Source organism: Podospora pseudopauciseta (genome assembly GCF_035222475.1).
Source record: "Podospora pseudopauciseta strain CBS 411.78 chromosome 2 map unlocalized CBS411.78m_2, whole genome shotgun sequence".
Classification (NCBI taxonomy): Eukaryota; Fungi; Ascomycota; class Sordariomycetes; order Sordariales; family Podosporaceae; genus Podospora; species Podospora pseudopauciseta.
The window spans coordinates 744712-772530 of NW_026946663.1; the positions used below are offsets into that span (position 1 = coordinate 744712).

Here is a 27819-nt window from a genome sequence, read left to right on the forward strand (position 1 = left end):
CACCAAGCTTAGCTTGAGCTTGGACGCTGTTACCCCACTCCTCGGCAGCCACGGTGCCACCACAAGCAGGGAAGCCCGCCTTTGGATTGCGCCGCTCTCACCTCGTCAGCGCATCCTTTTTCTTTACCAACAATTCGCCCTTTCCCACCTCTCGCCTCTCTTCACCTCTTTCACTCTACTCTACCTCCCTCTTTCCACAAGCCCACCCTTTCTAATTTCCTCCCGACCTCCAGGCATCAGCCCAACCAGTAAGTAGTTCTCAAACACATCTTTCGTCACTCAACATACCGGTCGATTTTACCGGCGCCGCCCGGTGGATACCGTTCAGACGCCCCGCGGTTCCCGTTCCGGTCAGTGCAGAAATGGGGTCTCGGGGTACATGCTCGCTGCATTCACCAAGCTGAGTCGTTCAGGGTGAGGTGCTTTTCGCCATAGCACCCTTGCCGAGCCGGGTGACCTCTCACCCTCTGCTGGAGTTTGCTCGAGCGGGTCATTGGACGAAACCGCCGAGTGGTGGCAGTCGAAATTCGCGCAGTGGGAAGACGAACCACCCACCCAGCCTTTTTGGGGGTGGGAGAGGGGTGTGTGAGCTGCCGTACCTCCGTGCCTCCGGTGGCCAAGCTTTATCGTTTCTGCCGCCGCGGGCTCCACCGGCGGTATTTTGTTTCCTTCCCTCCCACCCGCAAGAGAGCTTCCATCTTTCTCTTCCTCTTTTTTCCTCTTCAACCTCACTCGACAACTCTGTTTCTTGCCCTGCGCAGCAGCAGACTGCCACCCCCTCAAATACCCCAATTGGCTCGTCGTCGTCAGAAAGAAAACGTCTTGTGTTGTTCACACCCTTCTACCTACTACCTACCCTACTTGCACCTAGTACCGCAACCTTAAACTGTAAGCAGTCTTTTGCTCGCCAATTGGTCCGACCGAGCACATTTTTTTTTTACCAGTTTTCACATGCCCCGTTGTCAACGGCTCTGCGCCGAGTGGTGTTTGAGTCCTTTTCGGAGTGTCTCGGTCGAGAGACCCGAGCTTTGGCAACATGACGGATGCCAAGCGATGTTTGGAGCGGCGTCGCAAACAACAACACGCGATCAATGCGACAATCTGATTTTATTCAAGACTTTCTAAGCTGCTCACTCGCATCAATTGTCTTGTTTCTTTCAATTGCCAGAACATTCTTTGCTAACAAAACGACTCACAGCCTTAATAACTAAAATGGCCGCCATCAGCACCTCCGTCGTCGCTCGCGACACCTATGCCGCCCTCTCCAAGCGCCAAAACTGGGCTGCCCAGGAGCCCGGTGTCATCACCGTCTTCTGCATCGTCGGCGTTGTCGGCATCGGCCTCATCTGCCTCTTCATCTACAAGAAGTTGGTCGCCCGCAGGGAAAGACGCCAGGCTGTTGTCTAAATGACACATCACCCTGACTCTGCTTTTAAATCACAGAGGCGGTGGAAGACGGGGAAGGATGGAAGGGTGGGTTGGAATGAAGTAATGATTCTTTTAAAAGAAGAACGGTGGACAGATTCATCTCATGAAGGGAAAGGGGGGGTATGAGATTGGATCAATTGGAAGGATGAGAGATGGGATATTCTCTTGTCCTGAGGAGGAGCGGATTTGGGATTAAAGATCGATCGATCGATTTGCAACGATACCCTGCAATGTATTCTCGGCGCACGCACCAGCAGCACAGCACAACACACAGCATCTTACATTTTTTTGGCCTCGTAGCCAAATTTACTTCTTAATCAAGCATTCAAGCATGCTTTCCCCCTGATTTGTACGGATTGCTATTTGGACTAGGGGAATGTGGTTGGCCGAGAAGCGAAAAGAAAACAAGTGAATGGAGCTGGCAGATTGGGGGGGGGGGAAGCAATTGCGGTTGATTTTGTCCTGAGCTGCAACAATCATCGGATCAATCGGACCATTTACCTCTGGCGATATTCTTGCCGTGAGGGGATGATGAAAAACATCCCATCATGGCTGAATATCTGCCTTGATGGGGGGTGATGATATTTCTCTGGAAAGGTTGGGCTGTTGGGGAGGTTTACCTGATAGCCTGGACTTTTATATGCTGATTTTACACTTTTTTTTGTTTTCCTATTAAGGCTTAATGTTAAAACTTGATACCTACCTGTTACTGTTGCACCTGTGATGTGATGGGCTGTTGATGTGTGTCCATTGAGGCTCAAAAGGAATAGATTTGTCAGGAGCGTGTGTCACGCCGCTGGAGGGTGTTGGGGAGTACCGTAGCATGGGAATAAGTCGATGCTGGGAATAACATAAACCAAGAGGGAAGAAATAACGCACACGACACACGACGCGCGACGGCACATAATCACTCATCATCTCACGGATATGTTGTAATGTTACACAGCATACCCTACCTAAAAACCTCTGAGCACAACCTGTTTCCCCTCTGCAGTCAGCCAGTCAGTCAGCAAAGGGTCCTCCTCTTCCATGTGAAGCTACAGAGTTGCCTCGCCCAGCAGCCGTTTCCCCGAGCGCCGCCAAGCAAAGGGGTTGGGAAAGCATATCGCGGCATGGCATGGCATGGCAGATCTTGGGAAAGCGGTCTGGGGTTGAGAGGTTGGGGGGTGGGGGCAAGCAGCAATGGAAGTCTATTTCCGGGTTTTGTATCCGTAATCCTTTGCTTTCATGAGATAATCATGGTCGGGTCCTCAATTGTCCCTCTCCGGTTGAATGGGAGGGCTACATCAAGATGAATCAAATACCGATGTGTGAATACTGGCAGTTAAGAAAAACGAGGCTGCAAAATAGAGAGCCATCGACATACTTTGTCTCACCGATCTCAGACTCATTCTGTGAATTCTCAATCGACAGCCATTCAAGAATCGTTTCACAACCAAGAACACAATCAAAGGTACCATCACGACACCAGTCAACATTCAGGAAACATCAGGGTTCCCCATTTTCTACCATAATACTATCTCGGATGCTCCAGCCTTCCCAACTCCGCTCTCCTTATGCATCACCGTTAAACCCAGTTTTAAACCCCCATCCCCGTCCTAATGTCTACCAAGTGCCTTTTGATGTGCCGCTCAACATGACCAAGTTTTCAGAACCGAAGATTAAAGGTTGAGACTCGAGAAAGAAAAGAGCAAGGGTGCTGAATCCCCTCTAAAGACGCTCGAAGCCAAAGCAAAGGAGTTGCAAAGCTTAGAAGAGCTTGTGCTCAAGAGTCATGTCGGACTCGGGCTGGAGACCCAAGCAGCCGCGCATGATGTTGACGAGAGCGGAGCGCTGCTTGGCAAGGGCGTTGACAACGGGAGTGCCGGGAGGAGTCAAGGGAGCCTTGAGCATGTAAGAGAGGACAGAGAGAACGCTGTGGAAGCCCTCAAAGTCCTTGGTGGCGGCGCCGTCGGTGGAGACAGCCTTCCACCGGATACGGGTGAAGAGCTCGGTGATGAGGACCAAGTCGATGATCAAGGGGGAAGCGAGAAGGGAGTCCTCGCACACGTTGAAGAGCGAAATAGTCTGGTGACCGCCGAGGAAGATCTCAGCATAGTACTCATCAAGAGCACGCTTGTCGTCGCCGACAGCAGGCATGTACTTGATGACAACGGTGTGGTCGGGCTTCTCGCCGGGGGCGTAGAGAACGGTGTTGGCCTCCACCATGTCGTCAATGACGTTGGACTTGGATATCTCCTTGGAGCGGAACTGTCTCTGCTCGCTCAGGTTCTTGCCGTCGTTGTTGCCGAGATGGTTGTAGCTGGCAACGGAGGTAAGCTTGATACCGGCGTTGATGAGGAAGTCGACGAGGGCCGACTTCATCTTGGTCTGGCCAGACTTGAAGTCATCACCACCGACGAAGGCCCTGTGGCGCTCGGCAAGCTCAATGGCACCGGGAACGAAGGTGTTCTGGGGGGAGCCGTTGATGAAGGGGGTGTTTTCGAGGATGCAAGCAACAGCGAAGACGGTGGAGGGAGAGACCTCCTCGTGGCCGTTTTCAATGGCCTTGAGGAGGTTGTCGGCAGTGTCGTTGACACCCTCAATGAGGTCAGCGAAACGCTCAGTGTTGGCGGTCCACTGGACGATGACACGGTCAAGGTTGTTGGCAGCCTTGAAGTCACTGTTCAATTCGTGTTAGTCAAAATGCTTCTCAGAGCAGCTTCAAAAATGTGCAACGTACCGAATGTCCTGGCGGATCTTCTCAACGTGGGCCATAGAGGCCTTGGTGCCCTCGAGGATGTTGTCGGCACGCTTCTCCTGGTTGGCAGCAATGAAGTCGGGGTAGTAGATGCTAGGAAGGGGGACCATGGAGGCCATCTCCTTGGCAACCAGAGCCTTGAGGCCGGGCTCGAGAACCTGGGCGCGGTCCATAGCCTCGGCGAGGTTGAGCTTGCTGATGTCCCAGCCGCCGATGACAATGTCGTTGGGGTGGACCATGGGGAGGAGGTCGTGGAAGGGGATGTTGACATCCTTGCGGGTCTTGGCATCGGTGCCGAGCTTGACGGTAGAGCCCATGATCAGAGAGCCATAGTAGTTGGCCTTCTGCTCACCGCGGCGGGTCTGCCAGGAGAGCCCGCGGCGGTTGGCAATGATGCCGGCGGTGACGGTGGAACCGTTGTTGCCGCCCCAGCCAACGAGCATCATACCCAGCTTGGGGACCTTGGTGTCGACATTAAAGTTGTACTGGGTCTCCTTGGGGACCGCAACATACTGGCCGTTGACCTCGGACACCTCGGTGGTGTGATAAGTGTACTTGGAGCGGATCTGGTTGTCGGTGTACTCGACGTTGGGGGAGTTGACCTTGAAGGTCACCTTCTGGTTGGTGGAGGAGGAAACGCCGCCAGAGTTGACAGGTCCATCACCGTTCGCGATCTCAGCGTGGGGGGCCATTGCTAAGGTTGGAGAGTTGTTGATTTTGCCTGGATGCTGAGAGTGAATTTATCGGGTAGAAATGTAATCCGCTGAGCTTCCTGGAGAGGCAGAACAACGGGCTCCGGCGTATGGGTGATGGACCCTTTTATACATGTTAGCAGAGATTTGTGAGGAGGCAGCCGGAAGGGGGACGAGTTGAGGCATTCTCCGCCAAAAACCGTGATCTCAACAGAAGCGGCGGTTGAGGGAGCACGAAGAGATTGCCAGGTGGGCTACAACAAAGGGTACATCAGGGGCGTGGGGTCAGGGGACAAGGAGACAAGGGGGTGGGAGGAGCATGTGGTAGTGGTAGTGTAGGTAACTACATGGGACGACGGAGTCCAAAAAGACAGGTGTTGACGGTATGGCGGCATATGCGTCGAAGTTCGGAGGAGCAACACTTACGAGTTAAGAAGGTTGGAGAACGTTTTGACGGTGTCGTGATCGCGGCCCTGGAGCTGCGATCAACAAAGCTGAGATCGGAGCAACAAAAGGTTCGAAAGGGGGGGGGGTAATGTCTCGAGTCAGACTCGAGGGAGTTGGCTTGTTTTGTTCACAAGGAAGTAGGCAAGACGAAGAGCGGAGGAGCACGAGACGACACAATCGTCCGACAGCAAGTGACAGGAAGGGCCTTCCTTTTTATGTTTGGGGAAAAGACCGGACGACGTGGGCGGTGAAAGAAACGAAATCCGCACTATAACCTTGGGGCTCCACGTTTCGGACAAGTCGGCCGTTCAAATCACCGTTCAATGGCGGGGGCCCGGGGTCCATCCATGAGTTGATCGGATGAATGCGTAGCGGCGGTCAATTGCTGCCGGGAAACATAGCGTGTACTTTTCCAAATCACAATCGAGACATATTTCCACGGTAGAGACTCTGCGAACTCAGAGCTTTGGGCATAGCGCCTGCAGATACCAAGAGATAAGGGCATGGGGAAGAGCTATGCGAGCAGCGAGCATTGAGCACAAGCAGCAAGCAGGACGCAGGCCGCACCGGCAATTTCCTGATCGAGAGAGAGCCTTCTCTGTGGATTGTCTGGCCGTTGGATGTCGCCAGAAAGTATAGAATGCACAACCTACCCACACAGCAAATAAAAAAAGCTGCCCCGCCATCCCCGCTCTGCCACAGCACGGCAGCGGGAGGGCGGGGGGCATGTCTCGGCCCCCGATTTCGCTGATTGGTAGCGGGGGAGCGGCGGCGTTGACCCGTCCAACCCCAACACCTACCGACGCCGGGCGGCAGCAGGTCGCCCGAAGAACTGACACCGCCCGTGGCTTCAGTGCTGTGTTTCGATGAGAGGAGAGCTCGAGTTTGCTTCTTCAGTGGCTGCTGTCTCTGCAGGATGAGTATCCACTGTGAACTGTCAAGCCAGTCAACAACAGCAAATTCATACCACCCGCGCCCGCTCCCGGCCCGGTTGGTTGATGTTGACGTTGGTAGTATCAGACTCGAGGCCGCAAGGGTTCTCTCGCCGTTCGGTTTTAATTCGATCCGTACATAACATATGTCTGCTTCCAACTTCCAAATCTGTCACCGCGCAGCCGTATGGCTTTCATGGCTTGACTATACAATTCGAGGCAAGGTATCATGATAAGCACTAAAAGCGGACATATGTCGTTCTGTATCACGATATTCCACCTGTGTTGTTGTCCTGCAGTCTTGAGGGAGTTACCATTCACCAACGAACACGAGCCGGCAGGGGTATGTGTGACATGCAGCAAAAGTGATATATGATTTTCTTCTGGCAATAAGGTGATCCCTTGCCTCATCATTCGTCGACGCTCCCGAGCATGTATCAGGGAGACACAGCAGTCTCGGTCGGGCTGTCGTGTGTATAACCAAACGCCGAGTTCTGTTTTGTTGGAGAAGATGCACCGTTTCCTGCCCACCGCTCTTCTCGGGAACGGTGCCGTATATGGCAGCTCATTGATGCGGCCAAGATGCTTGTAAACCATCCAATCTTGAGATTCCCAGAGGGTGGAACTGCCGTCTTCAACGTGTTTCCTGTAGTTTGGCATTGCGGCAGTGTGCTGTGCCCTGAGACGCGAGATCCCCTGAAGACTGTGGGGAAACCTCGAAACGAAACCTACCAAGACCCTCGACTTGGCATGCTCGATCCTTGTAACTCACTGAAGATCAGTTTTTGCTGGCAACGATTGACTGATCATTACTGAGAGTTGGAGAAGAGCAGAGGAGCGACGTGGTTAGTGTACCCCACGCCCGTGCCGAGCTGCTCCGTCTCCAGGGTGCTCGTTCTGTGCGAGCTCTACTACAAGAGTACCTGCTCGAGAAGGCTGGGCCGGAAATGCTTCTCTGTGGCTGCTTGTGAGTCGTCTTCAGTAGACATATACTATCATGACTGCGGGAGAGTTTACTCGTTGTCACCCCACTGACGTGATGAGAAACCCTTCAGTCATTCCCATAGGCCCAGCCTTGAGCCTCCGCAGCTGCAAATCAATAAGGAAGGGTTGACGTGCAGCTTCTTAGTGATGAGGTGCTGGTCAACAGTGGCTTGCTGCATCGATGCATTGTCGATGCGAGGCAGGCTCAGGCAGGACGACGAATCCGGCCAGTTGTGTGCAACCAACATGAGATCCTCGACGTGGGGTTGACAGTTTGCAGAGGTGCCATAGGTTGCTCTTCCCGCACCACCCCAACTATTTGTTTCGCTCTAGTCAAAAAGAGGTTCTTACCTGCAAGATCGATGAACAGCATTGAGGGTTGTGTGGACCACAAGCAAGCCGGCGGCTGGCACGGGAAGCCGACATAATCTCTCCATGGTTTTCGTGCTGTTCCGAGGCACCTAGGCGATGCTTGCTTTTGATCATCCCGCCCTCGTCTATCCTGACACACCAAGTTGGCCTCTAAACTGGCTGTCAAGGCGAGCGAATCTGATTTACCGCCGCATGGCAAGGTCAGGAAATGGCCCGGACCAGTCGTTCGACCTTCACCTCCCACACTCTGGACGAGGCGGGGTAACCATACACACAGTGTAACCGCTAGACTGTCCTACACTCAAAGTCGTCAGCCAATACTCTGGGCGCCATGTCTCCAATCTTATTGGTTATGCAGGGTATGAAACTCGCCCTATAGGTATATACCTCTGTATATATGAATGTCGGAGGTGAGGGCAGGTCGTCGTCAGGGCCGGGAGACTGAAAGGGGAAATGTGGAGGTCTTTCTGGAAGAGCACCCCAAACAATGGTTCATTCTTCTCGGCAACAGCCTTTCTCCAGACAGATGCGCCTCTCAGGGCTCGCCAGGGGGGGCAAAGCAGTGCGGAACGATGACTCGGCAGGGCGCGGGTTGCTTGCTTTTTCGATGCGTCCAATGATTCGGCACATCGGGCGCGTCAGCAAGGCGATCAATCTTGGGCTCGCTGGCCCCGGCAGCCATTCAGCCGCCTTGGACGGCCTTGTTCGATTTTCAGCGAGATGAGAACCGTGAAAAGCCGGAATTGTCGCGAGTTGCTGGCAGAGGTGGCAAGCAATGCCAACTGATGAGGGTCAGATGCGGTGTGAACGCATCGGCAAGAACACCCTTCTGTGCCTGAAGGCTGCATTCGGGTCACTGGACCGAGCGGTGAGGCCGCTTGGCGTGGAGAGAAGGTTGCAGTGATGCATCGCCGTCTCTCGGAAGAGGGGAGAAAGCCATAGCGAGTATCAGAAAATATCGCAGCGATCGAGGGTGGGAAGAGGGTATTGGGGCCAAGAGGATGCTGAGACGCGGGAATGGGTTACTGGTTCAACTGAAAAAAAAGTGTCGAACAAGTCATTCATGCTGGATTCCTTCATGAATCCCGTCATCCTTGATCGATCCTGGTGAGTATGATTAGTCTCTAAACGCACCAATTGGGAGCTGTGGTGAATATACATAGCTTACTGCTGGTGATAGGTGAGGTCTAAGACAGAAAGCCACTGGTAGTTGGTTCAAGAGAAAAGTGGGCACCTCGAGATTACAACAAGCCACTTTGAGGGTTTGTTTGGCGCGCCGTTGATGTTTGGTGGACGGGTCATGTTTGATGCTAGAGCTTGCCTCAAGGTGAAGGTGGGATCGCGGATCTGGGCCACTGGCAGCATGAAAAGACCCCGAAATGATCTCCGATAATTTTGAAGTCGTGCGTCGGGTTGACTGGATGCAACACACCCTTTTGTCACTCGTCCCTGTCTCACCACCCTTGCCTGCCGGAACTGCTGCTGATGGTCAGAACTCAGAAGCTTCTCCTTCACCGTGCATGATGGGCGTTGGTGATAGCCGTTTTGGGAACAAGGTGAGCTGGCACAGCGCGGGTAGGTAGAGATAGATGGAGATAGCAGAGAGATGGCAGAGACTGTCTGTAGTGAGAACGTGTGAGTGAGGTTCAACAGTCAGGGGGCCTGGCCTCGTCCATTTTGATTTCCGCCCCATCCTGTGGCCATCGCGCACATCCCGGTCGGCTTCAATCAGAAGTCGTCGATAATTGCGGAGGCGCTCGGGCCTGGAACCCACTGCGAACGAGGGTTCCCTGGGTGGCTGCCGAGGGCCCGACCTGAGACCCTTTTTGGTCTCTTCGTCTCGACAGGGAAGGCCGGGGTGAGCAGGGCCAGGGTCGCGGTCACGGTGTCTCCCGCCCGCGCAACTGCCAGCGCCCGCGATTCTTCAACTCTCTCCCTCTTCTGCATCCCTTCCATGCCGTCAAACCGCCAGACTCGACCCCCGAGACACGATCCGCAACGCACTCGTCCATCGCCTTCCCCACAGATCGCTCATTCCGTGCATTTCGGCAAGTTTGCCCTGTGCATAGCCCTGACGAGCTTGGCATCCTTCGGGCCTCTTGTGTTTGCCTGCTTGCGAGAGCCGGTCCCTGTCTTGTAAAACCAGATCAGATCCCTCCCGCTGCACCTCATCATCCTGAACATATTAACGATTGCTGGAAACAATTGATAACTTGGAACCACCACCACTTTGACCCCGGACCTAATCTCGACGACAACTACGGATACTCCGAACTTCCCTGTTTATCTCGACTACCGTGCTGCTGTTATCACACTCATCACCTACATATATATATATACCTACATAAAGGCATTCGCCGGGTTCAGGACGCGTGGACTGGGGAACCCGGCGGACTGGACAGCTTCTCTGGACAGTTCGAGACTTCCCCGCAAAGCCGAGACCGAGACGCGCCTCGATTCCCATGTTTCAGTCGACTACACACCAGTGACTTGCAGGAAACGACGCTGATTGGGAATGGCCACCGTGGGAAGAGAGTCGAGCTTCATGCCGACTGTGAAATGCTCGTCATGTGGCTTACAGGTGGAAATTTCCCTGATGGGAGAACATGAATGTTCGGGGCCGCCAGCGGTGGAAGGTAGGCGGTTGATTCCGTTTGTTCACTCCGACAACTTGCTGACCATGCATTCAGAAACACCGCCGATGCCCGCCCCGTCACTTTTTGAAAGATTTAACCCGTGGGGTGCTCCTGCTGCGCCAAAGGACCAGTCTCGGGCACCCCCTCAAGTGGACACCTCTGCTGCCAGTACGCTTGATGCATCTCGAACCATGGCAAATGCTGACGATGGTTCAGATCGTGCCTACGCAGGACAAGGCCAGTTGACGCCAGTGAGTTCACTGTCGAGTGGATCACAACCGAGCGAGCAAAACATCTCGCCCAAAACACCAAATGCTAGACCTGCTACTGACAAGCCGGACGAATTCTTTGCTCCTCAAATTGCCAATGATTCGCCTCCCCCTCAACCAACAAGGAGATCAGGGGGTTATGGGGGGTTGGGTAACGGGACTGATTTCGACGACCAGCTGCCGCCATCAAACCCAGCAAGGAAACAATCACCACCGAATCTAATGGAACGCCTGAATTCCATCGCTCCCGGGCCGTTTGATGCCAACAGAAGGCCTTCGAGCAGTGCTCGTAGCGATATAAACGATCGTCCCGGTACTTCAGCTTCCAACCTTGGTAGCTTGGGTGGAGGACAGGCACAACCCAGCCTGAGAAAGAACGGCTATGGGGGTTTTGGCGTTCCTGCGAGGAGTCCGAGTCGGCAGGAAGACAATCCTCCGCCATTGACACCCAGTCGCGCCGATACATTTCCTCGTCCGAATGAAGGCTTTCCGCCACCCCAGCGAACACCTTCTGCGCCACCCGCGGCCTTAAGAATTCAGCCGCCAGACAGATTACGTGCCCCATCAGAGTCTTTTTCAGACAGAGATGGCGGGACATCGCCAGACAGCCGAGGGTCCATGATGAGCGACAGACCTCGCCGTCCCAGCCGTGGGCCAGACACTTCGAGACCTCCACCTCCTCGCAGTGCTACACTCCGACCCACTACCCCTGGTCTCCCAACCATCAACCTTGCTGAGGAGTTCGGCGTTGGGAATCCTTACCATACGCCTTCGGAATCGACAGGATCAAGCGTGTCTGTTCACAGCATGTCGGTACAAAGCGTGTCAGTCCAGAGCAGTTTTGAGCGTCGCCCTAGTCAAGCGAGCTCCCGAACTAGCCCACCCAGGTCCATAGCATCGAGATCTGGACGGAGGAAGCCTTCTGACACATCTAGTTTTGATAACTTGATGTCGGATCTTCAGTCTACAATGGACGATAATCAGCAGAAACCGCCAGGTCCTGCCTCTCTCAAAATGCCATACAAGGGAGGTAGAGATCGGCCATCGCCACTAAGCGCTCGTCCGCCACCGCCAGAGGGAGGATATGATCCACGCATCGACCCGCGTGGTCAACGACGAGCAGCAGGAGGATCCCCTCTTCCCTCTCCGTTGGAGATCTCGCCGCTTGGCGAAAGCCCTGCCATTATGACACCTAGCATCTTGACACCTGGATCTGGAGCTCAGCCATCTCCAGGCTGGCCGACCCCGAAACCGGAACCAGCTCGACCTTGTGAACAGGAGCCGCCTGTACCGCAACAATCAGCGTTGAGAGAACTGCAGGGAGCGTCTCCCATGGACAGGTCACAAGGTCCGCAAAGGGCACCGCCGATGGAAGCACCAAGAGAGCTTCAAAGGGCACCCACGATGGAAGCGCCAAAGGAGACCCAGAGGCCACCCGTGGAACCTTTTCGACCTCAGCTCCAAAGAGCACCAACAATGGAGGTCCCGAGACAACTTCAGAGAGCCGCCACGATGGACGAGCCAAGGGACATGCAAAGACAAGATCCCAGCAGAACTCCGCAACGGCCTCGAGACCCCCGTGACGAGCTTCGCGACGGCAGACCTCTCCACGAACGATCCCGCTCGCAACCTCGCAACTTGCCTCCTCTCTCGGCCCAGCCTTCCCGCGGCGACTGCAAGGCATGCGGGCTGCCAATCAAGGGGAAATCGATTTCCAGCGCCGACGGCCGTCTCACCGGGCGCTATCACAAGCCGTGCTTCGTCTGCTCGACCTGCCAAGAACCATTCACGTCAGCGACGTTTTACGTCTTGAATGACAGACCCTACTGCGAGCAACACTACCACAAGCTCAACGGCAGCTTGTGTGGGAGCTGCGGCCGAGGCATCGAGGGGGAGTATCTCGAGGATGAGACTTCTCGCAAACACCACGTCGGATGCTTCAAGTGCGGCGACTGCGGCATGGCGCTTCGTGATGGGTACTTTGAGGTCAACGGCAGGGCGTTTTGCGAAAAGGACGCCTGGAGGCGGGTGCAGCAGCCTCCTCCTCCGCCTATGATGATGGGCGGCGGCAGGGGAATGGGTGGTCCTCCCGGACGAGGAAGAGGGGGCATGAGGCCGCCGGGACCGATGGGGCTGCCGGGGGCGAATCCGAGGTTTGGGCCGAACGGTCCGTATGGGAATAGTCGACTTGGGCCGGGACCGAGACCGCAGATGGAGAAGAGGATGACGAGGTTGGGAATGCTGTAGGGGTTACAGTTGGACGGTTATCTATCTGATCACGCCGAACCGAACCTCCCTTCCCCGGTTAATATTAATTCGACATTTTCGACAATTCTTGACGCTGAGCTAATAACATGAGATAACGGCTTGACGTCTGACACTTTTTTTTTCTTTGTTTACGGAAACTCATAGACTGAGGAACTTTTTTTTTCTTGTTGGATTCGGCTTTTTATACCCCCCTTATTGTGGACTTGGCTTTATATATATATATATACCCACCGGGGTATTCAGGACAGGTTGTTGTTGTCTTTTTTTTATGCTTTTTTTATTTTTGATGATACGATAATTTCAGGCTGGCCAACAGCATATTTGGATGGAATATTTTTGGACTGGTGGATGGATGGATGGGTGGATTAGGGTCTGGGATAGGGAGGGGAGGGAACAGAGGGGGAGTTGTGGAAAATGCATTGGGTGGTGGAAGGATGGGATTTCTGGGGATGGGGAGGGGACATGATTGTGTTGCACGGGTTGGGGGTTCCTGCTGTAAGGGCCCGGTGATTGCTTGAATCTGACGTGGTGATACGCGACGGGTGTGATGGATGGATGGACGGGCGGTTACATGAGATATTGAAGGGGGTTTGATGTTGGGATATGCTGTGCATCGTCATGTCATGATGATGTGTACAGGCAGGCAGGCAGGCGGGGAGATAGCTGAGGTTTTGGAAAAGAGACAATTTTTAGTTGCTAATATATGGAAAATATATTGACCATTTCTGTTCGCTTTTTGGGGTGATATCGGGGAGGTTTGATGACGGCATGGGAGTGTGTGAAGGTCTGTCTATGCAAAACTCATCTGGCATGTTGCGTATCAGATTCCCGTGGACGGGTAGATGGACTTTCAGACAGATGCACTCCGATTGGGGTTATGATGTGGTGGTCGGTACCTACCCGGCAAAGATGGCCGATGAGAAATGATACAACGATACTGTGGGTGTGTTTTCCATTCCAGATAGTTTGCTTGTTTCAAGTTGGGTCATGGTGTTCCACTGTCTCGGGATAATACCGAGAGCTTGTACTCTGGACTTTGATGGCGAATACGGCCACGACTGTCTTGAGCCCGGGAGGACGTTTGAGCAATGATGGAAGTACCGAACGTTTTGCTGGCTTTTTTTGGGGGGAGGAATTGCTCCCTGTTGTTTGCGGGATATATATGGGTTTAGAGAAGGAAGTTGGTGTAATGTAGCTCTGCAAGAGATCACTCGTCCTTCAGGTAGGTGCCTTGGAGATGGTTCAAGTGCTAGAAATGCGGTTGGATAGGTATCCGCTAGTTACAAAAGGTTGTGGTGTTTATGGGTAAGTTCACGTAGGTAGCCGGTGTCCCATCTTCTAGATCTATGGTTTCTGAAGGAGAATCCCCAGGTTAGTAAGTAGGGTAGGTAGGTACTCGGTCGTCCTTTCATTTTTGAGGCTTGCCGACTGGGACTTTTGCCTAGAGTTCAAAGATTGTCCCGAAAAGGAATGCCAACAGATTCGATCCGGGTCGGTTTATGTCTGGGATGAGAGGGAAGCTGGCATGCGGAGGTGGACTGAAGGAAAGTCATGGAGCGCCAGCCGTGTGCCTGGGAGTTTTTTAACATACCGCGAGATGGAAGGCAAGCGAGGGAATGGTTTTGGGAACTCGAGGAGGGGGGCTGGGAGAACTCCGGATTCTGGTCGTGGCAGTGATGAGGATGATGGGGAGCCAGACAGTTTGGCGGCTAGCATAGATCATACCATTAGTGCTGCTAAGGAATCGAGGCTCTCTCCAACTTCCGCGAGGCCAGCCCGCTCAATGTGTACCCAATCTCCACCGCCCATCCCACAACACCGTCTTACAACAGCTCGCAGAACCTCCGAATAGAGTTTAATCACCCCCTTCTTGAAACTGACGATAACCGATCTCCGATTTGTTTTGACAAGCATCATTTCACTCAATCACCTCCGGGGAAACCACAACCGAAATTATCATCCTCTACACCGTCTCCTCCTCCACAAAAATTTGTTGTTCCCTTAATGCGCGCTAGAAACTCGCTTCGAATCGTTTACGCCAGGGGGGGCGAGCGGACGCCCGTTGCCAAGTTTCGCTGGGCTTTTTCTTTTTTTTCTTTTTTCTTACTTGGTTTCCGCCACAGAGATCTTGTGGACGATGAAAAATCGTCCCCTATTGATAATGATTGGTGTTGGGGGGAAAATGACGTGCACAATCTCAGGTGACACTGCGTCGTCGATTCCCTGTGGCTTGCCGGCTGGGTAAAATAGGAGAGAGTCCTTTACGATCGACAGAAACTCGAGGGATCATTATATGATTTGGCCTAGAAAAGATAAAGAATCAACTTAACCAAACCTGTGTCCCTGACGATCATTGCTTGTTTGGCAGGTTATTGCATTTACGGGTTGTATGCAAGATAAGATTTCTAACCAGCCGGCAGAGAGGACAAAAAAAGGCTTGTTTGGATTTGGCATTGGAGTTGGAGTGGGAGTTTGGGACTTTGGTTAGGTGGGTTGCAATAGACTAAACCAAAGCGCCAGAAACAAAAGTTTCATTTCCCTCGGCGGTACTCGTTGAATTATTGCCACCAAAAGAGCGGTTCTTCTGCAAAGGACGACAGCCGAGCCGGTGCGGTCTCCGGTGTGATGTTACCATGCTAGATTAGGTGTAGATATTGTGCCGTAGAGCACGACGCTGGGGCGTGGGAGGTGATCGGTTGGGTCAGGACACAGGTCTGCGTAACCTCAGTTGGTGATGGGAATCGTGGGGGTAGATTTGAAGGATCAATAGGCAGGCAAGGCTCACTGGAGTAAAGGGTCTTCGTCGTCGTCGTCAAAGTGAAGCCATCGTGGGCTTGAATGGTGAAATGGCAAGCCCATGCGAGGAGGGCCGGGATGCAGGTGGCTTGTGGGACGAACTGGTGGCTTGGTGACTTCGATTCGAGATGCATCACACACAATTGTGACTGTCTCTCGTATCCGCCGAGTCTCACACTTACTTCGTGTTCCCCGTCGTGATGTGGTATTTTGTGCCTGGAGGTGCAGAGACGGATTACTGGACTTGGATATATCATGAGGGCGTCTGACGTTCTGTGTGAACATGGTATAATGAGGATTCAATCTTACGTACTTGAGCTCTCGATGTTGCGGTTGGTTCTCTGTGACAGGTCTAGACTCTGGGCTAGCAAATCCCCTGCCCAGGGTAGCGCTGCTCGGTTGGGTGGCCGTTGGCGTCATTTCCGCACCCCTGTCTCATCTTATCAGTGCATCCAGCGGGCACAAGTCGTTACCTACACGTGCTACCTCTTGAAAAGAAGAGAACTTGAAGTGTTACGTGTCCGAGGCGGTGGGATCAGGTTTGTCTCCCTTGTGAGAGGGCGATCATTATCCATCGTGCGACAGACACGAAGAAAAGAGCGGGTATCTCTGCTGCGATAACCCAGGAAAAGGCGGTCGATCTGTCAAACGATTCCATGTTGAACCAGAAACAGAAACAGTCCCCTAATTCGGAAGTGGGCCTGGGCTGCATTGGCCCTGTCGTGCGCTAAGCTTTCTCCACTCCCTGCAGAAATCTTCAGGGGCTTTCCCTTGTTTATCGAAAGTCGAGAAGGGGGCAAACGACAGGTCGGACCGCGCTGCCCCCACGGACCAGACCGGCCGAAAGATACAAGCTCTTGTCATGCCTCGTTCTGTGTGACCTGTAAATGTCTCGTCTTTTTTGCTCTACCTTGATTGAAGTACTTCTGTTCTACACAGAACGTTGTCGAAACGTTTCCTGTTATCGCACCAAAAAAAGCGTTGGCTTCTTCGTGCTTGTGCACCGAAAACGCACAAAGGACTCTGGGCTTTTTTTTCTTGTGGCGCTGAGGCGTGCCGCTCTCAACTTAACCTCCGCTTCTCCCTTTTTATCGTCAATTTGCCTAATATCAGCAACGGTGTGGGTGGCCGCCAGTCTTTACTGCCTTCCTTTTTATCCCCCAATCGGCAATCGCGATCCAGTATCGTGATCTCAGCTGCACTCTCCTGGTTTCTGCGACCGACTGCCAACGGTAGTCCCCTCCAAGGTCGACCGACCGACCAAGTCGAACATCGCGACTTCGTTTTCCATTCTCTAGGCCGCAGACAGGACAGCATCGTACCGAAATGCCCGTATAGCGCCGATCGTTTTACACACCTACATTCGTTTCACGTTTCCCGACCACATCGCGGCGTTAACCACCACCATACCAAAATCGAAATGTTGACAAAAACACACATTCGCCGAGTGCTTACTCGGCCAAAAACTTATATCCCGGCTCTTGCGGTGTTTGTTCTCTGCTGGATCCTGCTGGCGCACCACGGTGGTTATAGAGTGGTTCCTTTCTACGACCGTCCAGTCAACACTGAGCGCGACCCAGGTACGGATTGAGTTCTCCGGACGGATACTGGCGTTTGCTGACCACAAAATAGATGAGCGCAAGGAGCTTGCGTTGCAAGCGCAAAGACAACTGTTCGAGAAAGACTGGCGCGATCTGGAAAAGTAAGTGACACCCTGGAAAGCCATTTCACCATCTGCTTGACGCTAACGTTCGTCTTCTAGGAAACCTGGACTAGGCGCCGTATATGGCAACACCTTGAACAGCCTTACCGACCGGGACACCAGAAAGCCATCGCACGAGGCCAAGCTGACACTGGGCGACAACTCCACCTCCTTCACCAAGGAACGTCCCGCTATCTACAACCCATATCCCAAGTACAACTCAAAGGAATGGTTGGCCACTCATGCCCGGTATGTGCCTTGCATTGGAGCCACGGGAGACGAAGTCGAGGATATCAAAGTCTTCAGGGGCCGCCCGCGCAACTTCCCCGACCCCGGCTTTGGAAGCTACAGCACGCTTGGACTTGACCGCAACCTTTGCTTCGAAAGAGAGACTCGGATGGGCCAGTACGGAGTAAACCCGGTGATGGATAAGGACGGCCAGCCGGTCAACTGGGACAAGGTCAACTGGGGCGAGTTGCAATCCAAATGTGTCGATCAGAATCAGGCACGTTTTGCCACGAGCGGTCCGCCGAACGCCTATGTTGACGAGGAGGAGGACAGCGAGCCTTCCCCCGACCTGAAAAAGTACGACGAGTCTGCCGAGAAGCAGACGCCCAAGGACCTGTTGGCTACATTCAGACGGTTCTGGCGTGGTCCGGATGCCCGCCCGCTTCGCTCAAGATCGATTAAGGGCGTCTTCGAGAACAAGCGCGCGTACAATTCGACCGTCAAGGCCGGAGAGGCCAGAACCGCCATTCTGCTGCGATCCTACACCGGGAAGGAGTACAATGATAACGACAAACAAGCCATTCGGTCGCTCATCACAGAGCTCAGCCTGCGAACTGGTGGAGAGTATCAGGTTTTCTTGTTTGTGCATTACAGAGAAGACGAGTTCGATATCTGGGCTAGCGAGGACCTGTACCGCCAAGCGATTGAGAAGCACGTTCCCGAGGAACTCCGCAGCATCACCATTCTTTGGACCGAGGGAGCCGTTGACAAGATGTACCCCAAGCTCACTGTCAAGGCGAGGAAGGTGCACAACGGCCAGTTCCTGCCTGTCCAGATGTTTATGCAGGAGTTCCGGGAATTCGACTATGTTTGGAACTGGGAAATGGACTCACGGGTGGTTGGCCATCACTACAATGTGCTCAACAAGTTGGCTGAGTTTGGCCGCAAGCAGCCTCGACGGGGACTCTGGGAGCGCAACGAGCGCTTCTACATCCCTTCTTACTATGGAGGGTTCGAGTCCAAGTTCCGCCAAACAGTGGAGAGACAAGTCGGGGATGAGACGATTTGGGGCGCTCCCAAGCTTCCTGTTGTCAACCCTGTCGGTCCCAAGCCACCAGTCGAGAATCCCAAGGACGACAATTACAAATGGGGTGTTGGTGAGGAGGCCGATCTGATCACCCTGGCGCCCATATTCAATCCAGTCAACAGCGGCTGGATTATGCGCAACCAGGTGTGGGGATACCGAAACCTGAACTTCCCATGGGGCAAGCTACCTCGCCGGGCTACGATTATTACTCAAGTTAGAGCGTCAAGGAGGTTGATTGACGTGATGCATGCTGAGGATCTCAGAGGCAACCACGTCGCCTCCGAAATGGTTTCTCAGACCACCGCTCTCCTCCACGGACTGAAGGCTGTGTATGCGCCCATGCCAGTCTACTTTGACCGGGCGTGGAGCGGCAGCCAGCTGGCCAAGTGGTTCAACGGAGGCCCCAAGGGGCAAAGTGGCAGCTTCGGCAGCGCCATGGGATGGGGACAAGAGGGGAGATACCTGGGCAGCACATGGTACTACCGTGCCATTCCACCTCAGCGATTGTACAACAACTGGATGGGGTACGAGGACACTGGCATCGGCGGCCCCGAGTGGGAGCAGAAGCACGGGAGGACATGTCTTCCTTCGATGATTCTGCACCCGATCAAGGAGGTGAAGCCAACGGAGAAGGGGTATTCGACTGATTCAAAGCTTCCTTATGATTGAGAGGGGCTACAAGACAACACCAGCTGGTCTGATGGAAAACAAACAACAAAAAAAGCATCCCGCCGAGTTGCTTGGTTTGATAAAGAGGCTGCAAGGGTTGAAGGGCAGGACCGATTGACTTTTTTTTTTTGCGGCGGAATTTTTGGGGGGAGGGACGAGGTTATGAAGCCACCACATGCTTTTCTTTGGGGAAGGGCAGATGTACCGCTTACCTACCAAGCAACTCGTTTATTCATGAGGAGGGTACCCCAGGTTATTGTAACCAGATCATTGGATCTGGGGGTCACGACCTCTGGTGGAGCATCATCATCATTTTATCATGGGATGCATCACATTTTTATATACCCCGGATCATCATCATGAATATGGCCTTCCCCAGGCAGGGGCGAAGGGGGGGGAGGAGGAGTGGGATGACATGTAACACACACACACATTGCTGCTTGTATGATAAAAAGCCACGATTTGTATTGGGAGTTTTTGGAGTTGGTAGAATGGACGGATGGGAAAGTGGGGTAGGGGGATAGCATGGCATGTTTTTAGGAGCGTGATTTAAAAAACAAAAAGTACTGTATAGATAATTCTTAATGAACGGAACGGCATTTTTCATGAATATTTTGTTTCTTTATGTTGAGTATTGATGGGAAAGGGGCATGTCAAAGTGATTCCTCTGGCGGGTTGGTGGTTTGGGGAAAATCAGGGGTCCACCCTTGTTCAAAAATAGCACCGCGTGACAGGCTGGCCAGTGGTGGAAGAGAAAGGATGATCCGATGGGGATTGAATTTGCCGGGTTTTTAGGTGATGGGATGGGATGGGATGGGCTTCTAGAACTTTTAGATTTGGAGGAGGTGTAGGGGGGCAAAGGAGGGAGAAATGTGAACCCGAGTTTGTTGACAGTTTTTGGGGGGTTGATGATGATATTTACGATATGAAAAGTGGTGAATGATAGGGAAGGTGGGTCGGATATTAATCTTTTGGATCACCTAGGAATACCACATGCCATTTCCATCTTAGATGGGTAGGTGTAAAGCTTATCACTATGTTCCATGTCCGGCAGGCGCGGAAGGATCCTAGTAGGTATCACGGTAGTTTTTTTGTCGTTGGACTTCTGGAAGGTGCGGTGTGTAATTCTCGAATAATACACAGGAACGGAGACGGAGAGACAGTGTGCGGGAGTGGTGTAAGTGAAGCCGGGAGAACCGATGGTGTAAGACATCTCAACTCACTTCCTCCATAACCAGGTTTGGGGGGAGTCATGGCCAGCAACCCAGAGCGGGACCGAACAGGAAAAGAGTTCGGTGTTAAGACCCGGAAGTTAGAACTGGCCTGGGGGAAAGAAACTCCAGCCCAAGATGGGGAAAATCCAACAATGAGAAAATGGATAGCCTCAAACACGACAACCTGGGATTGACAGGGCTGCCGTTGAAAATTGATCTCGTGGCGCCTGTAAGCCCCAAAGTTGTGGAGCGACATGGTCAGACTTTCAGCGCTTGAACAACGCCAAATCAGCCCAGAACGACAAGCCACTGTTCATGCTGAGCCACAAACGCCTTGGGAATCTTTGTAATATCTGCATTTTGATTGGACAGAAGTCCAAAATGTGGTACGGGTTGTGGGGATGTGGTCTGGGTGAGTCGATTGATGGACGACCCATTGTTCGTGTTTGCCGGGTGGTCCGTTGAACTTAGCAGTCACACGGTGTGCGGTGGTGGTGGTCAAAGGGCAGGGCTGCCAGGTGGGCTGGGCTCAGGCACCGGAGTTTGTGGCATGTTTGTTTTAAAAGGGATGAGGTTCCCGCGCAAAGTCTGAAGGCTTTTTGGTCTTTTTGTTCTTGTGATCAGTAAAGCATTTATTACCTACACAGACGATTTTTGATCTGGGGATCTGGAAGTACCGGACAAACGTTCAACAAGACGAGTTTCATCAACCTTGCCAACCACAAGCTCTCCACTTGTTCACTTACACGCGGTCTTCAACAACAACCACAACCTTTTATACACCACCGCTCTCACCACCACCACCACCACAACAACAACAACAATAACAACAACAACAACAACAACAACAACAACTTTCTTCTCTCCTAAAGTTCACCTCACATAAATAAAGCCGTCAAAATGTCCCCGACACACACCATGTCCGCCCACCTCTGCAAACAAATCGTCTCCTCCTGGCGCGAGAGTAGACAGTCCAACACCACCAGCAGCAGCCCCCTCCCTTCCCCCCCAAACAACATGGGCTCCTACTTCCCTCGCTCTCTCTCTTCCTCATCATCACCAAAGACCTCGCTAGACAACGGCGACCGTCACGACACCTCCGTCCCTCTGTCAAGACAAACGTCCAACAACAACAACAACAGCAACTGGAGATGGGGGTCCCGTTAAGCGGAAGGAACTGATTGGTCCAAAAAGGGAAGGAGGAAAGAAAGAAAGTGTTATCGTATGATTTGAGGAAGGATATCGCACCACCCAACTACACCACACCACACCACACCATTTTTATTTAATATGATTACGAACCACCTACACCAGTTACTAGAGAGAGGGAGGGATGGATGCCTGGATGGGGTATGCCGAGTTATGCAGGCCCATCGTTGGTGGTACACACACCTTAGACTTGGGTTTGAAGGGAGGGAGGTTAAGTCGACCTTACACAACATGAAATGGGCGGTGGAATACAAGGGATTTTTGGGCTGGACTACTGGACTGGACTACTGGACTGGACCGGAATTGGATAGGGACATTGTACAATGAAGAGAGAGGGAACATCATTCGCAGCCCACACAGCCAGCTTGGCAGGGCGCTGGACATACACAACGGAGTTAAACGGAGAGGGATTCATTGATTTTGCTTTGTTATCATCATCATTATACCAATTTACTATTTTTTCACCATTTACTTGAACTATGTCGCAATATCCTGCTTATGTCACTGTGGGTGAGAGTGAAAGTTGGCATTTTGCCTTGTAAGGTGTGAATGAGATGAGATGGCGCAATCGACACTAACAATTGACAGTTCCCTTGTGCTGGAAAAAGAAGATCATTTTGTTGGCCGCTTCGGTACCGAATATCTCTATAATGAAAATTTGGCTCACCCAGTCATGAATCCATAACGGAAGGTTTCTTTGCGCGGTGTCTGTTACGCAAAATTCTTTCAAGAATCGTGCCATGCGAGAGGGAATGTCATGCCATTTTTATCTAAACCGGGCGCGCCGCAGGTCGCCGTTTGTTGCTGCTACCTTGACCGCTGTTGCTTGTGTAAGTGTTTCTCGCACGGTGTGGGGAATGGATCGGACACGGAGAGCGGTACAGGAAAGGGGAGAACCGGTGGGAATTGAGATCGGGGAAAGCTTTATAAGGGTCCACATTTTTCCGTTGGGGGAGGGAGATCTAACGGGAATGCCGGTGACCGGGTTTGGCTGCCGGTTTTTGGTGGTGCGGAGGGAGGTGATGGATTGATACCATATCTTTCTACTTGCTCATTTGTGCCAATGCCCCAGCTCTGCATGTTGAGCGAAGGCTGTTATTGGCTTGACACACCTGTTTGAGTTACCCGTTGGAGATTTGTCTCGAGGACACAGGTGTCTGCGTTATTCATGATCTTTCTGGCATCCTCTGTGGCGTGAGTCGGCGACAGCAAGCTTGGACGAGGTTGGATGATTCTGGGTTGGTCAGTGAACGTTTGTCCCCGGCTGAACTATTGTTGTCCTCTATCTACTTGTACACATCTAATTTCTCAAGATGTACCAACCCATTCGCAGGCTGTCAAATCCCGTCAGCTTTTCTTCATCCCCGTTCAATCATGAAAGGAAGCTACTCACCGGGGCATACTGCCTCAACTTCACCCCCGCCTCCCTAAACACCGCCGCCGTATCCCCATCCATGCTATACCCGTGACTATACACCACCTCCCCGATCCCAACCTGAACAATCTTGATGCTGCACGTCAAGCACGGGTGCGTAGTGCAGTACAGCACCGCGCCCTCCCTCACCCTCTCCCTTCCCGCTTCAAGCAGGGCATTCTCCTCGGCATGGATACAAAGACAAGTCGTCAACCCGTGCCCTGACCCCTGGCCGGCATTACACCTGTCACATCCCCCCTCCCCACAGTTGACCAAGCCCCTGGGTGTACCGTTGTAACCCGTGCTGATAACCCTCTTGTCCCTCACAATAACGCATCCAACCCGCCGCTTCATGCAGTTTGCCCTCTGCGCCGCCAGCTCAGCCAACGCCATGAAGTAGGCGTCCCACGACGGGCGGAGCCGGTCTTGATTCAACAAATCCAGCTTCCCCAGCGTGGCGTACAAGTGGGCGAGAGAAGAAGAGGTGTTCAACAACCTCACTGTCGCTCTTGATATCATCGCCTGGGTGCCGTTTACTGGATCGTAGAGATGGGAGTCGTTTAGTGTGACGAACGACTCGAGATCAGTAACTTCATGATCGGGTTCCGACTCCTCGTTTGGTCCTTTCAAGAACCGACCGTGGTTGGACTGGGATTGTCGAGCTAGGAAACGTTTCCAGCGGACGGTCAAGGGGGCGTCAACCGAGAGGAGGAGGAAGAAGGGGCGACGGGTATACATTTCGAGGATTTCTTCTGAGGGAATGTCGGTTGTTACGAAGCGGTCGCGCCATCGTTTGGTGACGAATTCGAGGAGTTCTTCGGGGGTGGAGAAGGTGGTTTGGGTGGTGGTGGAGGAGGAGATGGAGGATGGGGGGGTGGTTTGGGTTGTGTGTTTTGGGGTGAGGTAGAGGTGGGTGAAGCCGTGGTGGTCGGCGAGGTAGTTGGCGATAGTGCGCTTGCCGGCGCAGATGCCTGTGATATGTGTAAGTAAGAGTGGATGGGTGAGAGGCCAAGATGGTCATGTGTTTACTGCCGCAGATTCCAATGAACATTTTGACTGATGAGTGGAGATTGAAGATTGGTGTTTTGATCAGATGGAGAAGTAGGGATCCGAAATGAGAACGTCTATTTCTCTCAGTAAATATCTACAACCATGAAACTCTCCAGCCAGCTAAGGTGTGTAATAAGTCCGTTTTGAAATGGCGGAGAACGAAAACGCGCTTCTAGCTGCAAGTCATCAACGCGTGAGCGCGTCTTCAGCTCCTCGTGGCCGATGATTAGCCGGTGGGATGTGCCTGTCTTCAGTTGGCCATGATATCAAACAATAGTACATTTTGGTTAAGGACTATTCTATGTTCACAGTTTGGGCCCGTTCCTTATTTTCCATATCTGATGGGCCGTATTCTAGAATCTCTCCGTGACCATCGACCATCTTTGTAAGCCTCTGTCCAAGGTGGTGGCTCAGGTACCTTGCCTTGTTCATGGTGGGGCAGTCTGGTATACGCTTGAAGCAGATCCCTGGAAAGTGCGGGGCATCAGCCAGAGCTTCCTCCACGCCCCGCTATCGAACTGAAGCTGGTACCTCCCATCTGACTTCCAACTTGAACTGAATAGAACGGCAGTTGCGTATCGTATATAATCCAGGCCTTACCTTCCCAAGCTTGTGACACACCAGGCACCGGTCATCCGGCGATGCCACACCACACCTGACCAAAGCTTTGCAGCTTACCTGAGACGCACATGTGTTCCAAAGGTGTATCTATCTCTAACGCTCTAGACGATTCGAGTCATCCACAACAGTATTATCCTTCTTTGCCAAATCCAACAAAGCCGCCAGCCTAGATCTTCTCAACGTCGCCGCTTTGACCAGTTCGCGAACAGTAACTTCGCTCCGAAATCGCGTACACAACTTGCGATCACAACCCCGCGGTCAGTCTTCCACAAACACCAACGAATCAAGAATCAACCCAGCGAATCGACCCCGCGAGGCGACCACAGAGTACCATGGCGCCCGTCAAATTCGTCCCATTCTCTTCGGAGATAGAACTACCGTTCTATTCATCGCTTTTCTCGTCCAAACTCGACCATGACCGACTTGACGATTCCGCCCGCGCGGTTTTGGGCGTTTACGAGCCCCGCGTGCAGGCCGATCCCGAGGCCAGCGTGAGGATGCAAATACTGGGAAATGCCCTCACAGCCAAAGAGTAGGTTTCTGCAAATTGAACTTTTACATTGTGCTGTTCGAACTAATGGCTGACAGTGACGACAGCCTACCTGTTGGCACGAGTCGCGCAAAGGGGTTTATCAAGAACGTTAACACCATCGAAGATTTCAACAATGTCAACAAGACTGCCATGATCGAGGACATCGGCCGGCAGGTGTGTTTATTCTTGACCTGAGGCCAGTTCTTTGTGAACTAACCACGCTTTGGACACCAGATTTGGGATGCGATTCAAGACGGCACAATCTACTCAGTTCCCTCTCTACTGTCGTCCTTCGCGATCCTTTCGTTCGCCGACCTCAAAAAGTACCGATTTACATATTGGTTTGCATTTCCGGCCCTACACTTCAAGAAACCTCTATGGGAACGATCTGGCGACGTTGAGCGGTTAAACTCTAGGGAAAGCGAAGCTCTAGTCGAGTCGGTTGGCACATGGCGGTATACTGTCAGCACGGAGAAGGAGCATGGTTTCTTTCTTGCGAAGAAGTCACGGGGCGAGCATGCCACAGGAAGAGGACCGGTGGACGACTCGATGGCAGAGGAAATAGGATACCAGTGGCAAATCGGGTCACTACGCGATTTTGAGAATGGCTTCTTCAACGACATCCCCGAGGAGGACCGATATGTTGCCTTTGTGGACCCCTCAAACTACCCTGAACACCCTTCATGGCCGTTGCGAAATCTCCTGGTCCTGATCTCGCATCGATATCGGCTGAAGAAGGTACAGATTCTTTGTTACCGTGATACCCAAGCACGCAGGCACGAGGCTCGGAGCATCATTCTCCCGTTGTCCTTGAACCTACCCAAAGATTTCGATTTCGCGACGGTTCCCGACGTAACAGGCTGGGAAAGGGACGGCGGATCGAAACTGAGGCGCCGGGTAGCCGATCTGGCTGAGTATATGGACCCGACCAAGCTGGCCGATCAAGCTGTGGACCTCAACTTGAAGCTTATGAAGTGGCGCCTGGCACCAAATCTGGAACTCGACACCATCAAAAACACCAGTTGTCTCTTGCTGGGTGCTGGAACGCTTGGCAGTTATGTGTCTAGGAATCTCATGGGCTGGGGCGTACGGAAGATCACTTTTGTGGACTATGGTGCCATTTCATTCTCGAATCCTGTTAGGCAGCCATTATTCGAGTTTGAGGACTGTCTTCAAGGGGGCAAACCAAAGGCCTTGAAGGCGGCTGAGGCGCTCAAAAGGATCTACCCGGGAGTGGAAGCCGAAGGGCATGTGCTCTCGGTGCCTATGTTGGGGCACCCAGTTACCAACGAGGCTAAGACCCGAGACGACTTCAATAAGCTACAAGAGCTGGTCAACTCACACGATGCCGTCTTCATGCTCTTGGATACCCGCGAGTCGAGGTGGTTGCCTACGCTCATGGCCAAATCCGCGAACAAAATCGTCCTCAATGCTGCGCTTGGATTCGACACATATGTGGTCATGAGACATGGAGCCAAACCGGAAGATGGGAGTGAAGACACTCTGGGTTGCTATTTCTGCAACGATGTCGTTGTTGCTGCCGATGTAAGTTTTCTGACTGTCCCTATTCTCTACACAATACACAAAACTAACGAGCAAATAGTCCATGAAAGACGCAACCCTGGATCAACAATGCACCGTCACCCGTCCCGGAGTGGCAGCTATTGCCTCGGCTCTCCTCGTCGAGTTGTTCTCCAGCATTCTCCAGCATCCACAGAGGCAGCACGCCCCCGCGCCTGTTCCATCAGCCAATGGAGAATATGAACGTGACCCCCCTGAGCATCCTTTGGGCATCGTACCACACCAGATCAGAGGGTTCTTGTCCTCGTTCAACAATATGAATATCCGTGGGAGGTCATATCCACAGTGCAGTGCTTGCTCCAAGCCAATTCTGGAAGCTTATGCAAAGGATGGATGGGGATTCGTCAAAAAGGCCCTAGCTGATAGGGACTATGTTGCCGAGTTGAGTGGGCTGGCTGAGGTTCAACGACAGGCGGAAGCGGCTGCTGCAGATGTGGAGTGGAGCGAGGAAGAAGGTGACGATGACGGCGAGGGTATACTACTATGACGTTAGTAAATGCTTTTGTAGATACGGGCTATACTGGCGTCTTGGTGTTAGCGGGGTTTCATGGTTATCCAGGGTTTAGGTCAAGTCTTTGGTCTTATGATAGATGAGATATTATATGCTGTTCTGCTTGTGATTTATCTGAGAGGTGTACTAAGAAAGTCGAGAGGAGTGCTAAGTTCTGCAGAGAGCGGGCAGACCACCACACTCATCTTGTCTGTGGTAAAGCTACAAGCGAGCGAATGTTGCCGAAACTGCTGCCTCCAGTGTCATCACATTGACCATCTTTGAAGCCTTCATATTCTGTCAAAGTCGGTATACTTTTGTTCACAACATGATTGCTCTCGCAAGTCGAACCCCCGGCTAGATGCCATTACGCCAACCCAACTTCGTCCTAGCTCCGCCAAGCTCGTTCTTATCTTATCCCAAAGCGGTCAAACCCGTCAAAACTTCCCGCCCCACTT

The 27819-nt window shown here is 52.7% G+C and overlaps 8 protein-coding genes across 8 annotated transcripts; 5 read left to right on the plus strand and 3 right to left on the minus strand.

The window, feature by feature from the left end:
- Positions 1 to 1036: 1036 nt before the first annotated feature.
- QC763_201705 (uncharacterized protein) lies at positions 1037 to 2139 on the plus strand (the record flags this gene model as incomplete). Its single annotated transcript, XM_062909206.1, has 2 exons — positions 1037 to 1055; positions 1199 to 2139. The coding sequence occupies 2 exons, from the start codon at positions 1037 to 1039 to the stop codon at positions 1405 to 1407; spliced, it is 228 nt and encodes a 75-aa protein (XP_062767969.1). The 3' UTR covers positions 1408 to 2139.
- A 707-nt stretch (positions 2140 to 2846) lies between these two features.
- On the minus strand, positions 2847 to 4860 carry INO1 (Myo-inositol-1-phosphate synthase; the record flags this gene model as incomplete). The annotated part of the gene is made up of 2 exons (XM_062909207.1): positions 2847 to 4090; positions 4151 to 4860. 2 exons carry the CDS (start codon positions 4858 to 4860, stop codon positions 3178 to 3180), a joined length of 1623 nt encoding a protein of 540 aa, XP_062767970.1. The 3' UTR covers positions 2847 to 3177.
- Positions 4861 to 4908: 48 nt separating this feature from the next.
- Positions 4909 to 5652, minus strand: QC763_0031090 (uncharacterized protein; the record flags this gene model as incomplete). Its single annotated transcript, XM_062905522.1, has 3 exons — positions 4909 to 4984; positions 5287 to 5333; positions 5545 to 5652. The coding sequence occupies 3 exons, from the start codon at positions 5650 to 5652 to the stop codon at positions 4909 to 4911; spliced, it is 231 nt and encodes a 76-aa protein (XP_062767971.1).
- A 1910-nt stretch (positions 5653 to 7562) lies between these two features.
- QC763_201720 (uncharacterized protein) lies at positions 7563 to 13476 on the plus strand. Its single transcript, XM_062909208.1, has 3 exons — positions 7563 to 10231; positions 10286 to 10399; positions 10448 to 13476. Exons 1-3 carry the CDS (start codon positions 10111 to 10113, stop codon positions 12745 to 12747), a joined length of 2535 nt encoding a protein of 844 aa, XP_062767972.1. The 5' UTR covers positions 7563 to 10110; the 3' UTR covers positions 12748 to 13476.
- A 2905-nt stretch (positions 13477 to 16381) lies between these two features.
- Positions 16382 to 19844, plus strand: QC763_201740 (uncharacterized protein). The gene is made up of 3 exons (XM_062909209.1): positions 16382 to 17144; positions 17197 to 17266; positions 17327 to 19844. The coding sequence occupies exons 1-3, from the start codon at positions 16985 to 16987 to the stop codon at positions 19248 to 19250; spliced, it is 2154 nt and encodes a 717-aa protein (XP_062767973.1). The 5' UTR covers positions 16382 to 16984; the 3' UTR covers positions 19251 to 19844.
- Positions 19845 to 21364: 1520 nt separating this feature from the next.
- Positions 21365 to 21631, plus strand: QC763_201750 (uncharacterized protein; the record flags this gene model as incomplete). The annotated part of the gene is made up of 1 exon (XM_062909210.1): positions 21365 to 21631. The coding sequence occupies one exon, from the start codon at positions 21365 to 21367 to the stop codon at positions 21629 to 21631; it is 267 nt and encodes an 88-aa protein (XP_062767974.1).
- Positions 21632 to 22655: 1024 nt separating this feature from the next.
- On the minus strand, positions 22656 to 24429 carry DCD1 (Deoxycytidine monophosphate (dCMP) deaminase). The gene is made up of 3 exons (XM_062909211.1): positions 24117 to 24429; positions 23067 to 24058; positions 22656 to 23007 (listed from the first exon to the last, which is right to left on the minus strand). Exons 1-3 carry the CDS (start codon positions 24136 to 24138, stop codon positions 22960 to 22962), a joined length of 1062 nt encoding a protein of 353 aa, XP_062767975.1. The 5' UTR covers positions 24139 to 24429; the 3' UTR covers positions 22656 to 22959.
- Positions 24430 to 24792: 363 nt separating this feature from the next.
- On the plus strand, positions 24793 to 27501 carry ATG7 (Autophagy protein 7). Its single transcript, XM_062909212.1, has 4 exons — positions 24793 to 25290; positions 25347 to 25464; positions 25525 to 26835; positions 26894 to 27501. The coding sequence occupies exons 1-4, from the start codon at positions 25091 to 25093 to the stop codon at positions 27356 to 27358; spliced, it is 2094 nt and encodes a 697-aa protein (XP_062767976.1). The 5' UTR covers positions 24793 to 25090; the 3' UTR covers positions 27359 to 27501.
- Positions 27502 to 27819: the final 318 nt, after the last annotated feature.

Excerpts from the sequence above, each read along its gene's own strand:
- QC763_201720 (XM_062909208.1), top strand. The coding sequence starts at position 10,111 with ATGGCCACCGTGGGAAGAGAGTCGAGCTTCATGCCGACTGTGAAATGC. Across the intron at positions 10,232-10,285 it reads GGGGCCGCCAGCGGTGGAAG|AAACACCGCCGATGCCCGCC; the intron begins GTAGGCGGTTGA and ends CCATGCATTCAG. Across the intron at positions 10,400-10,447 it reads AGTGGACACCTCTGCTGCCA|ATCGTGCCTACGCAGGACAA; the intron begins GTACGCTTGATG and ends ACGATGGTTCAG.
- QC763_201740 (XM_062909209.1), top strand. The coding sequence starts at position 16,985 with ATGTTGACAAAAACACACATTCGCCGAGTGCTTACTCGGCCAAAAACT. Across the intron at positions 17,145-17,196 it reads CAACACTGAGCGCGACCCAG|ATGAGCGCAAGGAGCTTGCG; the intron begins GTACGGATTGAG and ends ACCACAAAATAG. Across the intron at positions 17,267-17,326 it reads GACTGGCGCGATCTGGAAAA|GAAACCTGGACTAGGCGCCG; the intron begins GTAAGTGACACC and ends TTCGTCTTCTAG.
- DCD1 (XM_062909211.1), bottom strand. The coding sequence starts at position 24,138 with ATGTTCATTGGAATCTGCGGCA. Across the intron at positions 24,059-24,116 it reads GTTCATTGGAATCTGCGGCA|GCATCTGCGCCGGCAAGCGC; the intron begins GTAAACACATGA and ends CACATATCACAG. Across the intron at positions 23,008-23,066 it reads AGTTGAGGCAGTATGCCCCG|CCTGCGAATGGGTTGGTACA; the intron begins GTGAGTAGCTTC and ends GGGATTTGACAG.
- ATG7 (XM_062909212.1), top strand. The coding sequence starts at position 25,091 with ATGGCGCCCGTCAAATTCGTCCCATTCTCTTCGGAGATAGAACTACCG. Across the intron at positions 25,291-25,346 it reads AATGCCCTCACAGCCAAAGA|TGACGACAGCCTACCTGTTG; the intron begins GTAGGTTTCTGC and ends AATGGCTGACAG. Across the intron at positions 26,836-26,893 it reads ATGTCGTTGTTGCTGCCGAT|TCCATGAAAGACGCAACCCT; the intron begins GTAAGTTTTCTG and ends ACGAGCAAATAG.